This window comes from Cinclus cinclus, chromosome 19, assembly GCF_963662255.1.
Source record: "Cinclus cinclus chromosome 19, bCinCin1.1, whole genome shotgun sequence".
NCBI classification, from domain to species: domain Eukaryota; kingdom Metazoa; phylum Chordata; class Aves; order Passeriformes; family Cinclidae; genus Cinclus; species Cinclus cinclus.
This window is the reverse complement of record NC_085064.1, coordinates 3,952,273-3,967,375: the sequence shown is the minus strand read 5'-3', so window position 1 is coordinate 3,967,375 and position 15,103 is coordinate 3,952,273. Positions and strand designations below refer to the sequence as shown.

At 51.4% G+C, this 15,103-nt stretch overlaps 1 protein-coding gene across 1 annotated transcript; it reads right to left on the bottom strand.

Moving 5' to 3' along the window:
• Positions 1-356: 356 nt before the first annotated feature.
• MYMK (myomaker, myoblast fusion factor) lies at positions 357-7,649 on the bottom strand. The gene is made up of 5 exons (XM_062505825.1): positions 7,515-7,649; positions 5,061-5,175; positions 2,423-2,571; positions 1,494-1,610; positions 357-503 (listed from the first exon to the last, which is right to left on the bottom strand). The coding sequence occupies exons 1-5, from the start codon at positions 7,647-7,649 to the stop codon at positions 357-359; spliced, it is 663 nt and encodes a 220-aa protein (XP_062361809.1).
• Between the last annotated feature and the right edge of the window lie 7,454 nt (positions 7,650-15,103).

The following is a 15,103-nucleotide window of genomic DNA, read 5'->3' as shown; positions in this document are numbered from 1 at the left end:
GAGTGCAGGGGTCTCGTGGGGCAGGGGACAGGTCACAGCCCAGATGAGTGCTCCTCCAGGGAGAATATGAATATGTACCAAACTGGAAGAGCAAGCTTTGCTAGGGCTGTTGGTGGAAAAGTGAATCACAGGATGGTTTGGAAGGGACCCTAAAGCCTGCCTTGTTTCAATCCCCCTGCCATGGGCAGGGACACCTTTCACTAGACCAGGTTACTCAGGAAACTTCCCAGGGAAGAGAATCCCAGAGTGGGCATGGAGCTGGTGGGTGAGCCAGAGGAAAACCCAGCAGGCAGAATTTTCCTTTTGGTTGCAGCCCTCCATCACCCATGAGCAGGAACACGCGTGCCCGGGGGGCCTCAGACGCAGCAGCAGAGCGTGGAGCAGTCCAGCCTGGCGGGGGTCCCGGCGCTCCCAGCCTTCTTGTTCTCCTTGGGCAGCAGCAGCACGAGGGCCATGGCCAAGGCACAGTGGTAGAAGCTGTGCACGTAGGTGTAATCCCACTCCTGCAGGCAGGGAGAGCACAGTGAGAAGCAGAAGCAGCAGGGTCGGGGGCTCGCGTGAGGTGCGTGACATTAAATATCTACAAAAGGAAGGGGATAAAAAAGATTCCTGAACCTTCTGCCTCCCTTTGCTGTCATAGGAGAAAGGATTTCCAGTGAAAAAAAAAAAAGCCCAAACCTAAAGCAAAGTGGATTTAACACGTTCTAATTTGCACATTTCCCAATTCTTGAATGAAGTGTTTCATTACCCCGCAAAGGACGCGGCGGCGAGGCCGGGGCGCGCGGGGAGGCGGCTTCTGCTAAGTGACATTTTTATGTTCTGCTAGAATTTGCAATTACTAAATGCTTTGAAAAACAATCCTTGGGGATGCCTGTGAGGTTGTATCTCGCAGCTCCCAAAGCACAGAGCAGCCGTAACGGCGGGGCTGAGCACAGGCAGCTGTGTCAGGGGGTTATCGCCTGCCCGGCAGGACACACGGACACTTTGGAGCAAAACGGGGAGACTGGCCAGCAGCAGGAGCAGAAGGATATAAACACAGCGTTGAGTGCCCCTGGGAGTCACTGAGAGTCTTTTTTTTTTTGGCGTGAGCCAGCTCTGGATCCGGCCATGCCTGGGTCAGATCCAGTCCCTGCCGCGTCGTTGTGAGGTGTCCTTAAGTCACCCATGCCCAGTTTCCAAAAAAAACCTGCTTGCACTTGATGAAGCCATTCTGAGGACCACGTGTGCCTGAGGAAAGCACATCCCATGTCCTTCTCACTTGCTGAAGGGGGAAATGAGACAGAGCATCACCCTGTGTGCCACTTGCTGTCACACCTGCCCTGAACAAAGCAGTGGCTGGGATGGAGACAAGCACAGAGGGACCCTTGTCCCTGCTGCTCTACCCAGCTGGGTTTTGTGCAAGGCTGGATGCAGCCCAGTGGTGTGAGTGAGGATGTCCCTCTCTTGGTGATGTCCCTTGTAGAGTCAGGGAGGGTGAGTGTGCACACAGGTACCTCAAAGAAGAACCTCAGCATCAGTGCCAGCGCCCCAAAACAGAAGCCAGGACCAATCTGCTGCGTGTAGACACTCTTGTCAGGATAGAGCCCTTTCTTCTCCTTCATCTTCTGCAGCTGGGAGGAAGGAGAGAGAGCACACCAAGAGTATTCACCCGGATTTTGCTGGCTGCTCCAGCCTCATTCCTTGTTATAATACTGGCTTTTTTATATTCAGCCCCACAGCCAGCTCAGGGAGTGTGTGCCCTCACAAACCCAGTCTGTGGGAGAGAAGATCCCAGCACAGCATCTGCAGACTGGAGGATGCAGGGTGTTCCTGTGTCTTGGTCTCCTTCTTGCCCATCCCTTCCCCACGGTGGCCACTTGATTTGAGCTGCTGGCTGAGTGCCAGTTTATAATTGGGATTTGCACCGCTGTATTTCCATGATGTTTGGCATCATCTTTCTGCAGTTTTTATCCCATCATCCTTGCCCATTCCTGCAGTGGCTTCCCCACCTCACTCCCAGCTGGGCCCACAGTATGTGCTGTGAGTGGGGCACAGACTGCAGCATTGTGCCCCACTGTCCCAGCTGGATTCAGGCAGACTGCAGACAGTTTCCTCCCTGCTTTTATCACTGTGTTTTATCCACATCTTCCCTGGATCTGGGGCAATTTACCAGATCCCTCTGCCTCTGAGTAGCTGTAAAAACTCCATAAATACGTTCCTCCTGATTAGAATTGCAGGGACAGGAGATGTGGTAGATTGCTCAGACCGATCGAATCTGGCATTTATCACAAAAGCTGCTGCCTGCCTTTTGCTCAGGCTAAAGGAGAAATCACTGTGTGACTGAGAGCTGGATCTTGAAGAGGAAATCACTGGCACAGCTTGGATTCCTCCATGCAGGGCTCCAGTCCCCACAAAGCCCATCCCAGTGCCCTGCCCCACGTACCCATTTGACTGTGATCACCAGCACGGCCGTCCCGATAGGGCCCGAGTAGACACCGTAGCCCCAGCGGTCGTGGTAGATCCTCACAGCGATGGTGAGGACACCAAACATGATGAAGGTCGATCTCTTGGGCTCATCAAACTCTGCCAGGGCTGTGGGACCGAGCACAGGCAGCATCAGCTCGCAGCCCCCCTTTTTCAGCTGCTCCCCTAAAGCCTTCCTGGGGTCTCTCCCACCTGCCCTGGGGTTTCTTCTGTGTGTGGTTTGCCCTTCTCAAGTCACACTGCTGGGGAAACTGAGGCACATGGGGCAAAGCAAGCCATCCTGAGGCATCTGAGTGGTGGGTCCAGGAGCTGATTGTTGGGGTTTTATTTCAGTGTTGCATGGGGAAGCTTAAAGCAGATTCCCTACCCAGAGGAGCTGTGGCTGCCCCGTCCCTGGAAGTGTTCCAGGCCAGGTTGGACAGGGCTTGGAGCAACCTAGGATAGTGGATTGTGTCCCTGTCCATGGCAGAGGGTGGAACAAGATGCTCTTTAAAATCCCTCCCCACTTTAAACCACTCCATGATTCTATGGTTTTCCTTGACCCAGAATTCAGAGGTGAAAGACCCTCATTCCCTGCAAACCCACAATCAGCTCTTGGGTTCATCCTTCATCTCCAGCCTTTCCAAACTTGCCAGCTCACTCTGGCACAAGTTCCACCACCCCAGTGCAGTGGGACTCCCCCACTGGTGCCATGGGGTTCCAGCTGCCTGGCTGCACCAGCACCTGCCTGGGGTTTGCAAGCTGGAAGTCACCAGTGCGAGTAAATTATTAGAGGCTTTTGTTTAGCACAGAATGGGGTAATAACTGATAAAAGTTATGGATCCCAGTGGGCTCCATGCTTTTCCAGCTTGCACAGCTGTGTTATGGCTGTCCTGGATTTGCATTCCGGGAAGTTTGCCCGAGGGTCTGCGTCCGCACATGTGTGCTCGGGCTTTACAAGCCACAGTGAGAGGCTTCCCTGGGCTTCAGTCACCACACCTTCCATGTCCTTGGATCGTGCTTTTATTGGGAGTTTGGCTAAGGGATAATGTCCGCATGTTAATCTCTGTTGTTTCCCAGCGGGTCAATATTTTAAACCTCTCAGTGCAGGATTTGTATTTTTTTTGCGAGGTTTTTGAACGCAGTAATGAAGCAATCAAGTTGAATTTTGCTGCAAGGAGCCAAAGTGTCTGGATCAGCTCTGACCTACCCTGACACTGTTGTTATCCACTGAAAATGCCCTTTGGAAATTATTTGCCTCGTTGCCTTTTCTAACTGAGCAGAGAGGACACTGAGGTGCCCTGAGCAGTAGGGGAGCCCCCCTTGGGACTCAAATTTTGATGGGACAGAACAATTTCTAAAGGTAATATTTTCCCCACACATTTTTCCCTGCATGGAGTATTTATCCTATTGCATGCCCTGGAAGGGGAGTGCTCCTGCATCCCCACAGGATCAATCTGCCCAGCTGAGGGGTGTTGCCCCTGCTTGTGCTGGGCTCTGAGTCTGCAGGAACCCCATCCCTGCTGGAGTCCTGCACCATCCCTGGAGCCCTGAGGGGCAGAGGGAAAAGTCCTGTGGGCATTTTGGGGCTGTACATTGGAGTGCTGACACCAGCTTGTTGTGGGGAGAAATGGGGACTCTGTCTGGAGTGGGCACTGGTTAGAAATGGTTCAAACTTCTGAGCGAAATCTTTGCTGTTGGAACATCTCTGTCCCCTGACCTTGGTCTCTTCTCCTGCCATCAATACTCACATCCTTCCAAAAATCATGGTAACAAAATGGGAAAATGATAGATTTGAACTTCTTGTCTTTCTCGTATTTTTTTCCCACTTCTATTGTATTTTGTTTCGGAGGCAAATGAGGAACAGAATGAGGAAAAAGAGAGTGAAACAAATGTGGGAAAAGGAAAACTGAATAACAGGGCAAGGGGTGGGACTTACAGTAAAAAGGAAGTGAAATAAATTTCTGCTTTTTCTAAGCAGATCTAATACTCCCATCAGCCCAGACCAAGTTTTGATAAAACAGGAAGTTGTATTTGTTTTGACTAAACCACTTTGATTTTAATGCTACCAAGAGAAGAGGGAGATTCTGCGTTTCTTAATGCCCCTAAGTGAGGCAAGGCAAGCTGATGGGCACAGGAGGGGGAAAATGAGGAGAAATGGGAAATTCCCTGGTATGTGAGGTTTCAGACTCAGACACCTCATTGTCTTGTCCTGCCTTGACCTGCAGCACAAGGCTGCCAGTGTGTTGCTGTCATTTGAAGCAGAGGACATGAGTGAGAGCTGGTGCAGGCAAAGAAACACGTAACACCACCAGCAGGTGCCACAGCTCTTCATCTCCAGGAGCAAAACGTCCCCAGCCACCACTCAGGACAGTTCCGTGTCTGGACCCCACCAATTACACTGGCTTTCCAAGGTGTTAATGATACAAAACTGGATTAACCCAATAGCACAGACTGACTTCCACAAAGGACAATTTCAGTGGCAGCTCAGGTGGAGCTCAGAACGAGCAGCATTAATGGGGACTGTTCCCACTGACTATCCCATCAGCCATCCTGACAAATCCAGCCCTTCCTGTCAGTGCTGGAGCTTCCAGGAGCCACAACAGACCAGTTCTTACCCATCAGGGACACCCAGATGGACAGGGCTGTTCCATAGATGCTGAAGTACTCCAGGATGTCGTAGCGCATAAAGCACAGCACTGATAACCCGGGGCCGTCACAAACGTGGTAAAACTATTCAAAAAAGAAAAAAAAAAATTAGAAAACAAGTTCCTTACCCACATACCAGTAAGGTAAAGGTTCTTATCAAGTGGTTTGAAATAATGTAGCTGCTGAGAGAGTGGCCAGCCAGGCCAGAACAGTGTCAGCTACACCAGGATCACTGATATGCACTAATGAATATATTTGAGTGATAATGTCATCGTTCCCAGTTGCAAATTGCCCAAGAATCAGCATTCTTTTCTCTTAGTACAAACTAAGACAGGCTTTAATTTGCCTCTTGGCCAGAATTTGCAATCTGATGACCAAGCTGCTTTGAGCTGGGCGCTGGGGGGTGGCCTCTCCAGCAGAAGGAGGACTCTGGGGTTGTGGTTTTAATTGCGAAAGATTCTTGTAAAACAATTCAGAATGAGTGTCCTGATGAAATGTGTATGGATGCCAGGTCACTGTCCAGGCTAAAGAAGGTTTATATGGCCAGACTCTGAACACTGGGGAATTCACTCATTAGTGCATTCCCTTAAAAACCACCAGTTCCTGCCCATTAACCCATTGATTAAATTATTTGCAGAAAAAAACCCCATTGTCATGCAACATAAACTCAGACCAAACCAAGAGACATTTTCCAGTGCAATCAGAGGAATGCTCCCAGTGCTTGCCTGGCTCTTTCCTTTTCCTGCCAGCCCTCAGCCCTGCAGGTTTTGCAGTGGCAGCACCAGTGAGCTCTGCTGTTCCTGAAGAAGTCCCTGCTCCGCTTGGCCGGGCGCCCTTGGAACGCTGCTCGCTGTCACGGCCCGGTGGGGATGCTGATATAATTTATAATGGGAATTGCTGCGAGCCCTCTGGCTGGCTGCAGCTTCTAGAAAAGATTGCACCACGGCTGTAATTCTTTTCCCCGCTTGAGATTGGGCTCGGGGAGTCTGGAGCCAGGGGGAAGAAAGGGTGGAAGGCAGAGCGTGCTCCTGGCACTTGTCTGCCACGGCCATGGGCTTTCACTGCTCTGTTCAGCTCTCCTGCGGGAGGAGGAGTGGGATGCTACAAAAAATGCAACAGCAGCAGCTGCTGCCCTTCCAACCCCCTCCCCACCATGCTGGCAGCTGCCTCTCCTCCTTTCCCTTCTTTCCCTTCCCCACACAGGGATATTTTGCTTCAATCTCTTCGGAGAGGACCTGTTTCACCTCTTATTGAAACATGTGCCAATTTTCCTACTGACTTCTCGGGGAGGTGGAGCAGACACAGACCCAGTGCAAAATGAAATTGTAGATGTCTGGCTTCCCTGGGGAGCTGGGGCAGGGGGCTCAGGGATGTTTTCATATTAACTGGTCCTGTAGTTTTTATAGAACTGGCAGAATTTCTCCCCCTGCATCATGCTTTAATCAGCTCAAATAGTCAGGGATCTTCTGTGGATCCTTAATAGGAGACCAACCTTATTCTGAGACCTGCGGAAGAATTTTTACACTGGGAAGATCCTTTATCTACTCCCTGCCTTAGTTTCTCTGTACAAGGAACGTGCCAACCCTCATGACATGCCTTGAGATGGATGGGGATTAGTGGGAAATGCAACATCAGCTGGGATGCTGAGCTGCTTCTTTCATATTCTATAGCAGATAGTTGAAATGTAGTCAAACAGGAGACTTTTTCCAGTGGGAATGCTGCTTTGGATGCTCAGCTGGTGTCTGTATGGGGTCACTTAGCAGGGATACAAAGCCCAGGGCAGCACACTGCTGGGAGCAGTGATAGGAATATTTTATATACGTACAGACATTTCTTCACTTGTTATTTCCACACAAAGGAAGGCCAGGGAATCAGAGCCTGGTAAAACACATATTTCAACCCACAAATGGTTAATAATTATTTTTTCTTGATAGCTCAGCAGCATGTTTTAGTCTTTCCTTTCCCAGTGCAGAAACTCCCCTGACTCCAGCGTTGCTCCCATCCCCAGCTGGCAATTGCAAAATCAATAATTTGACTACTATGTGCTTTTGGCTAAAATGACAGAGGCAGAGCAAGAGATTCTGGAGGCACTTTAAAGCCCAAATTCAGCATGGCCACTTAGCAGCTGTAAAACAAAGAGAAAAGCCAGCTCCCAAGCATTTCAAATCAGTCAAGCCTCTTTGCACCCAGACCTTGTCCCTAATCTCAGTCATAAAACACCACTAAATCTCTGTAGGGCCATACTGTGGGGCATCTTAAACTGGAGAATCAGCTGCTCAGCACCACATACAGTGGGAGATAACTGGAAAGGGAGATTTTAGGGGTTGTGCTGGCTGCTCTGAGGTGAATCTGCTTCTCAGTGGCACGGGGGGCATTTGAGAGGATAAAACATGCAGGGAGAGGGGAAATTGGGAGCTTCTTACCGCCACGAAGAACATGGTGAAGAAGTAAACCATGGCTTCCATGTGGAAACGCCGCTTGGCTGCTATGCTGATGGTGGGGAGGAAGACCAAGGAGCTGAGGGTGGGCAGAAGGAGCTTGGCCACCAGCGAACCCATGGGTGCCTCGTGGGCCAGCAGCTCCTGGGAACTGGATCTCTGTGAGCTGGGCAGGAATGGTGGAGAAAGCAGCCGTGGGGAGAGGGCTTTAAAATTTAAATGCCCTGCGTGGCAGGAGGGCTGCGGGCAGGGAACAGCTGCCACCACCACAGCCGCCCCCTTCGCTCCCGTCCATCCCGAATTCCTGACACAGCCGGTGGCTCCGGACAGCAGATGCTCTGTGCCCCCAAAATCGTCCTGGGTGTTTCCAAAGGAGTAAAAGGGAATGTTGTCCTTGCATGCCTTGCGCTGTGTGTTGGGTTTGGGTACATGGTGTGTGAGGGTTTGCTCGTTCCCCCACCCTTGCATCTCTCTGCCCCCGTGCCGTGTCTGGCCTGGTGCTGCTGGAGCAGTCCAGAAGGGAAAATCCATCCTCTTTCCTCACAAAGTGGAGGGGCAGGCACTGATCTGTCCTCTCTGGTAGCCAGGGAAGGACTTGGGACTGTCCTGTGCAGTGTCAGGAACTGAACTCGAAGATCCCTTGCATTATTTGATTATTCTCTGCTCTGCATTCCCACTAAGGAAGAATTGGTATATAGCAGGCACCAGGGATTTTTTTTAAACAGTGGGATATATCCTAGGACTTGAGAAATACACACCAAGCTCCAAACCTGCCTTTAATTTCCCCACGGGGCCACACGTGGAGTGGGTGCAGGCATGGGGGAGCTGGTGTGACACAGCACCCAGTGCCTGCTGCCAGTGCCTACGTGCCCTCCGTGGAGTTCAGAGCAGTTAAATTTCCCAGCCATGCCCTCAGCCTTTGCAGCCTGGCCACCTCCAGGAGTTCTGTCTGAAATTCAGGAGCCGAGCGTCTCCGGGCTGGAGGAATTTGAGCAGATTGTCGTGCGGCGCAGAAAAGCTGGAGGAAAGGAAACCAAAAGCCAAGCGGCGTTTGGACTGCTAATCCACTCAGTGGTTCTCTCTTTTATTATGACTTTTTATTATATCGCTGCTGCTCCCCCCCTGCGTTAATATCTTTTCCTTGGAGCCTCGCAGGGATTCTCGGCATCCTTTCGGCACAGCTGTTCCCGGGACACAGGGAGCAGGAATGCTACGCTTGAGCAAGCGCCTTTGTGGCTGCGGCTTTGGGGAAGAGGGTGGGAGCTCTGATAGGAGTCACCATTTCTAGGGATGATAGGACGGGCTCGCCTCTCCCCCGGGAGGGGGTCTGGAGGAAAGACAGGCATGCACGGATAAAAAAAAAATAAATAAATAAAAAATCCACTTTAAACCACTCCAGTAGGTTGGGAAGGGCTCTGGAGGGGGAGTGAAGGGGTGCGTGTGTGTGCAGGGAATGGCACAGAGAATTAAAGCACTCACTGTGCCGAGAGCCTTCCCCGGGGCACGGCTCAGATGAGCTGGGTAGGGCTCCCGTTTTTAGCTGATACTGCAGGAACCATCCACATTCCCTGGCTGGCTGCAGGCAGCATCCCTCCGCGGGAGGCTGCCCACACCGCATCTCCAGCCGCCCTCCTGCCTGGGCAGGCTATAAACTTACCACAAAACTCTGCAAAACTGAATCTTGACCAATAAATATTGAAAAAACCTCTGGTGTCCCTATTAACTGTGAAAATGAATCCCTCCAAGGCAGCACATAAATACCCTGATGCTCCCCAGGTGTCCAGACCTGAGCTGAAAGCAGAGCTCCAGCACATCCCGAAGTACCCTGCTCCTTTTTTTGGGCCGTATCCTCACACGAATCCATTATTCTGTGTTCATGATCTGCTTGGACTGAGGATGGTGCCATGGGGCACAGCAGGGCTTGTCCTCAGGGGGGTTTTGAGAAGATTTGGGATTAAGAGGTTGCACAAACCACTCCGGATTCCTGGCTACAAAAACATCACCTGCCCTGCATTTGTGGCCATGAAATGGATGTCAGAGAGGTGAAAGCACAGCTCAAAACTTGCAGCTGAGGGCAAACCTCCATGTCTGGGTGCAAAGCAGTCCCCACACCACTTGTGAGGACACGGCAGTTGTGCAGCAAGGTCGTGCAAGGGTGGTGGTTGTGCTCCAGGCAAACAGAATCAGGTGAAAAGCACCATCATGCAGTTGTTAAATACATCCCACTCACCCCCAGCCTTTGCCCAAATTCCAGCTGGCTCCCTCTGGAAAGGAAACCCCGTTGGCTGCTGGATGCAGCAAGTGCCAGCCATGGCAGGCGCTCCCCGAGCAGGGAAGTGTTGGAACTCTCAGGAGCAAGAAAACATTCCACAGGTTGTTGGGGTTTTATTCTACTTTTTTTTTTTTTTTCCTCTCTCCCAGCTGCACACCCTGGGCTGGTGGTTGGGTTGCAGCCAGAGCTGTAGGCATGGGGGAAAAAAACTTCCACCGGGTTGCACACGTGTTTCAGCTATTATTGAAAAAGAGCCCCCAGAATAAATGGGGAGGAGAGGGGCAGGCAGGTGCTGAGCTCCTGGCAGGAGCTGCTGCTGCTTAAAAGGTCTTTGTTCAGGCTGCGAACACCGCGGTGCAGACGTGGGTTGGGCAAACCTTCCTGGGAAGGAACCCAAAAAACAAAGGGCCAGGACTTTGTTCCCTCTTTCCTAAACAGGTAGGAAATGGAGAAAGAGCAAATTTTAGCTCCTGCGTTTAAGTGCTGCTGGAAAGGGAATTTTTAAATCTGCATTCCACAGGGCTAATTTGGTGTGGATCGGCGTGCACGCAGGAACGGTGATATATATGGCTGAAAAGTGGCTCCCAGATGCCAAACCCAGGTTCTGGTATGCTGTCCTGGATCCTTCCAGGGTAACATTAACCATGGTTTTCTGCAAGCACTTCTACCCTTTCAACTCAGACGTTGCAGTGAAGGAAAGAGACACAGAGAGTTTTGTTTTATTTTTAATATGAGGGTGATGGTTAGAAAGCAGTGTATGTTGGAACAGGGGTGAGGAGGCTGTGCCAGCTGAGAGTATTGAGAGTATTTTCTCCTTGGGGTAAGTATGGGATGATCTTTCATCTGCCTGTGGTGTAGACTGGTTTCAGAATTGAAACCTGCTCTGTTGAGTGTCCCCAGTCACTGCCAGAATGGAAATACTGGTGATAATGACCCGAAAAGAGAGCAAAGCTGCAGTTCTACCTGGGCTTGCAGTTTGAAGGACTGTGATGCTACAAAGCTTTTTTTACCACTCCCATTACCTCAGAGTTTAATTTTTCATCCCCACAACCCTTCAGTTTGTGCAGTCTGATGGTGAGAAGCTGGATGGTCTCAGCAGGTTGATGTGGCAGAGCTCTGAGGAGCCCTGAGCAATCTTACCAGCACGGAACCATCCAATTTGTGAAGATTTCCTGTCTTTTTTTGATCAAGAATCTTCCTGGTGCGGAAGCACCTGGTACAGGAGTGGAGCAGCCCAAGAGCAGGAGCCCTTTGCTGCCTAGCTGGAGAAGGGATGGCAGCAGCACCTGGATAAAACACCTCTCCCCACCCACTGCTGCCTCTGACCAGGGCTGGAGGTGAGATCCTGATGTGGGGAACACTTTCTGGCCAGCTGGAACCCAGACACGGGCCTTGGCTCTGGGGAAAGGAGCCCCATAAAGGCAGAGCCACCAGCTGTGCTGGAGCCCTCGCCCGGCTGCTGCTGCAGCCCCAGCTCTCATCACCCAAGCCCAGCCCTGCCAAAGCACCTGCATCCTTCTCATTTTATTACCGGGATAAATTGCCACTTAAAATATCCATTCTCCCTAAGACCTGGCCCCATTTGAGGCAGTTTAGCTGAATACTTACCCTTAAAAAAAAAAAATCCCCCTTCCTGTCTCCCTGTTGAATAAACCTATTAAGAATATTGCTCACAGGTATTCTTACTGCCGTTTTCCTTAGGGTTTTTTCACTCTTCCCTTTCCTCTCAGCCTTGTCATGGCCCATGACAAGCATGTCACCATTAATGATTAGGATATCTGATTTCCTGTCATCAGTTTTCCATCACTCCTATCTTTGGGGTGTCCTGGAGTGGCCCCCCACTGCCAAATTCATGAAGGCAGTGCAGGGGTTTATTGCTCATTTTGTGGTGTTTAATGGGATTTTTTTTTTTACAGCCATAACTCCTGGAGCTCAGTAACAACGTTGAGGGTCTCAGCTCTCACCCTGTTGGTCAAAAAAATGTCATTTTCTGCAGAGAAATGCTGGAAGCTGTGAGGCTTCAAGGCTCAAAATCCAAAAAGGGAATGAAACCAGTCTTAGGGTTTTTGGGGAGTCTGACTCACAGATTTTGAATGCCTGTGGTTGGCAGGGCTGCACAGCTGATGGCCCTCAGCACAATACTGCTCAACTTCCATGTCAGACTCATTCCATCCAAAGAAAAGTTTTGTACTTTTTTTTTCTTAAATCTTTGAATAGCTAAAAATTCAAACCGAGCCTGACTCGTCTGGAAGCTCCTCCAGGTTCTTGCAGGAATGCGTAACCTTTGGGGACAGGTAAAGTTGAAGTCTGCACAGAAAAAAGAGGCTCTTGAAACCATTGAAACTCTACAGCCACGACCATACCTGGGATCACTGCGGTTACTTGTGGCTTTCAAACTGCCCAGAGATATTTTTCACAGGAATCTGATGGTGAGAGGAGCTCGGTGGCTTCGGCTGGTTCAGTTTGACTGAACATTTTGCAAATCTCTTCGGATGAAACCCTCAGGCCAACATGACATAAATCAGCCCTGTCCCCAGAGCGTGGGGACACGCAGGGATGAGCTGCCTTGCCCAACACTGCGCCGCAGGTCACTCTGCAAGGGACCAGCTCTAAAGAACACTTCTGCCTGTAAAGAACACTCCTTTTGGTCTCCTCTTGCATGTTTTAGTTACCCAGTGGTGGGCCACAGCTGCAGATCTTGGCTGCCAGGGGCTTTTTGGGGGGCTTTGATCCCCTTGGCAAAGTTCTGGTCATGCAGGGACCTCACACACTCCGTGGATGGCTTTAATCTACCCATGCCACACTAGTCTGGCCTGGAAATAACTGCAGAAGTGTCAAACAACCGCATCACTTCAGCAGTCAGGATCAAAAAAGGAAGAAAACCAATCAGTTGTCTCATCCCCGAAGGAAGATGGAGCTGCTGGGGGGTCCTGGGCCAACAGACTCCTGACCATGCTCACACTCCTGGACCTGGGCAGGCATTTTGGGGGGCCTGGCTATAGCAGAGCCATCCCATCTGCTGTGCCAGTGCAAGGGCTGAGCCAGGAAAGGGCTGATTTGGCCGGGAAAGTGGTGCTGGAGCTCCATATCCACGGCTCTAGCTCACCACGAGCAGGTCCTGTGGTATGGAGCTCATGGAGGGCTTGTTCCAGGGATGTGCTTGGAGCTCAGGGGTTTCTGGGTGTCAGCTCCAGCAGGTCCAAGGGCTGGTGCTTGGGTCAGGATGGAAAAGTGTCGTGCCATGGGAAGCACAGGAAGGAGGTCAGTGTGTTCTGCCTGGATCAGAGCTGGCTGCCACTCTTTGCTCCTGGCCAAGGAGGGAGGTCTCTCTGCCACAGCAAAACTGCACCAGCAAAGGGATCCCCCAGCCCTCCCTCGGTCCTGATCCTGCAGAACCCTGAGTTTCTTCACTCAGATGAGCATCCCTGGCTCCTGCCAGCAGCACCAGTGCCCAGCCCAGCACTTTGTTGAACTCCTTTCAGCCAAGGAAACTCCTTTCCTCCCCAGGCACTTTTCCGGCCAAACCTGCAGCCAGTCGCCGGCAACGCTCCCCCGGCTGGAGAAGGTTATTTTGGAGTGTCTGTCGCTGGTTTTTTGGGGTTTTTTTTGCACTCTGAGTCCTGCACAGCACCGGTTTGGGATGGAAAAGCCTGGCAGCTGCCTGGGGCAGGGCTGCTCTGTGTCCCTCGGGGTGGCTGTCGGGGCAAGCATCCACCATGTCCTGGGGCACACGGATTGCTGGGCTGCCTCGCCCTAGTGCAGGATGCAGGGAGCAGAGCTGGATAAGAGATTCTCATCCAAATCCTAAATTTCCCTGGGAAAGTCCAACGCGAGCCCTCAGCGACTGTCCCGGGTGGGAAAGCCTCTCGCTGTCCATGCAGGTGCATCTTGTCTCAATTTACTGCGAGCCCCAAAGCAGTAAATAACATCTGCAAATAATTTCTAACGCTCCTGCCAAAACCTGGGAGATAAAACCCGCTGTTGCCTGAGCCTGGCCGGCCGTGATTAATGCTGTACCTGCGGCAGCGGCACCCCCGGCCCCGCGGCTTTGGGGACAATGCTGTCCCCGGAGATTTGGGGGTGACAGGATTTGAAGCTGCGGGGTGCAAAACTCGTGTTTTGGATCTGCTCTCCGCTGCAGTTTGTTCTCGGGGCTGGTTCCGCTCCCATGGAGGAGATGGCATCGCTCCTGCTGATTTCACGGGGCCGGGCCGGGGCTGCGTAAGCTGCGCTGCCGCGGCCAGGGATAACACTGTGATTTATGGGAGCAATCAGTTGCCACTAGGAGCTGGTTAGGAATTTTCCGATGAAACGGGGATTGCGTCAGAAACCGCTGAGTCATCTCAACTGTTTCATAAAAAAATAAAAGGAAAAAAAGTATATTAAAAAAAAAAATCCTTTGGCTTTGATGAACTTTTGGTGAAGCACAGACTGAATGTGTCTCGCCTGCTGCCGGCTCCCCCAGCCCTTGCCTCGGGATCAGCATTCCCACCCTCTGGCATTCCTCCTCCAGCCTAAGGCATCCCTGCAGCAGGACGGGGTGCGAGGTCACCCAGGGATGGGATCTCCTGGGGTGCCACCTCCTGCCCAACCCCAGGGCTGGGGGATGCTGTGGCTCGCAGGGACCCAGGCTGCTCTGGCATTTTCAATGTGAAATAATTCGATGCTTTTAAAACCTCTCGTATTCAGACTTTTCCCTCCTGGTGGTTCCAAAACGGAAAGGGTTTTCTCCTGCATGTCTCGGGCTGGGATATTTTGAAATGCAGGAGTTGGGTGAACTCAAGTGCTAAATTTTCCCAGTGTCCTGGTCACAGCCAACTGATGGAAAATTGAAAGTTGCAAATCAACCTGGCTGGGTAAATTAGAACAGGCTGGCAGACATTTAGCCAAACAGAAAAGGAGACTTCATTTCCCATGTAAATTTTTTGGGACGGATTCTCTGTCACACAGACATCCCTGGGAGGACTGGGTCCAAATTAACAACACTGGGATTTCTGCAGGAGCTGTGTGGATAATTGTGCCTCATGGTGGAGGGACAGTCACTGCAGGATCCTGCAGATGGGTGCTCCTGGCCCATGGCAAATGGTGACAGGGCTGAATGTTACCATCAAAGTCCAGGAGTAGTCAGTGGGACGGCCTGCAGTGATGGCCTTGAGTGCAGTGCCCTGCTGGGAGCACTGGTTTTGCCCTGGGCAGGGAGGGAAGGAGGAGAAGCTGGAGCTGAAGCATGTCTGGTGGGATGTAGGAATTGTTCAGGTGGGCTGCTCAGAGCTGCTGGGATGTGCTGAGGAATGCACAGGAA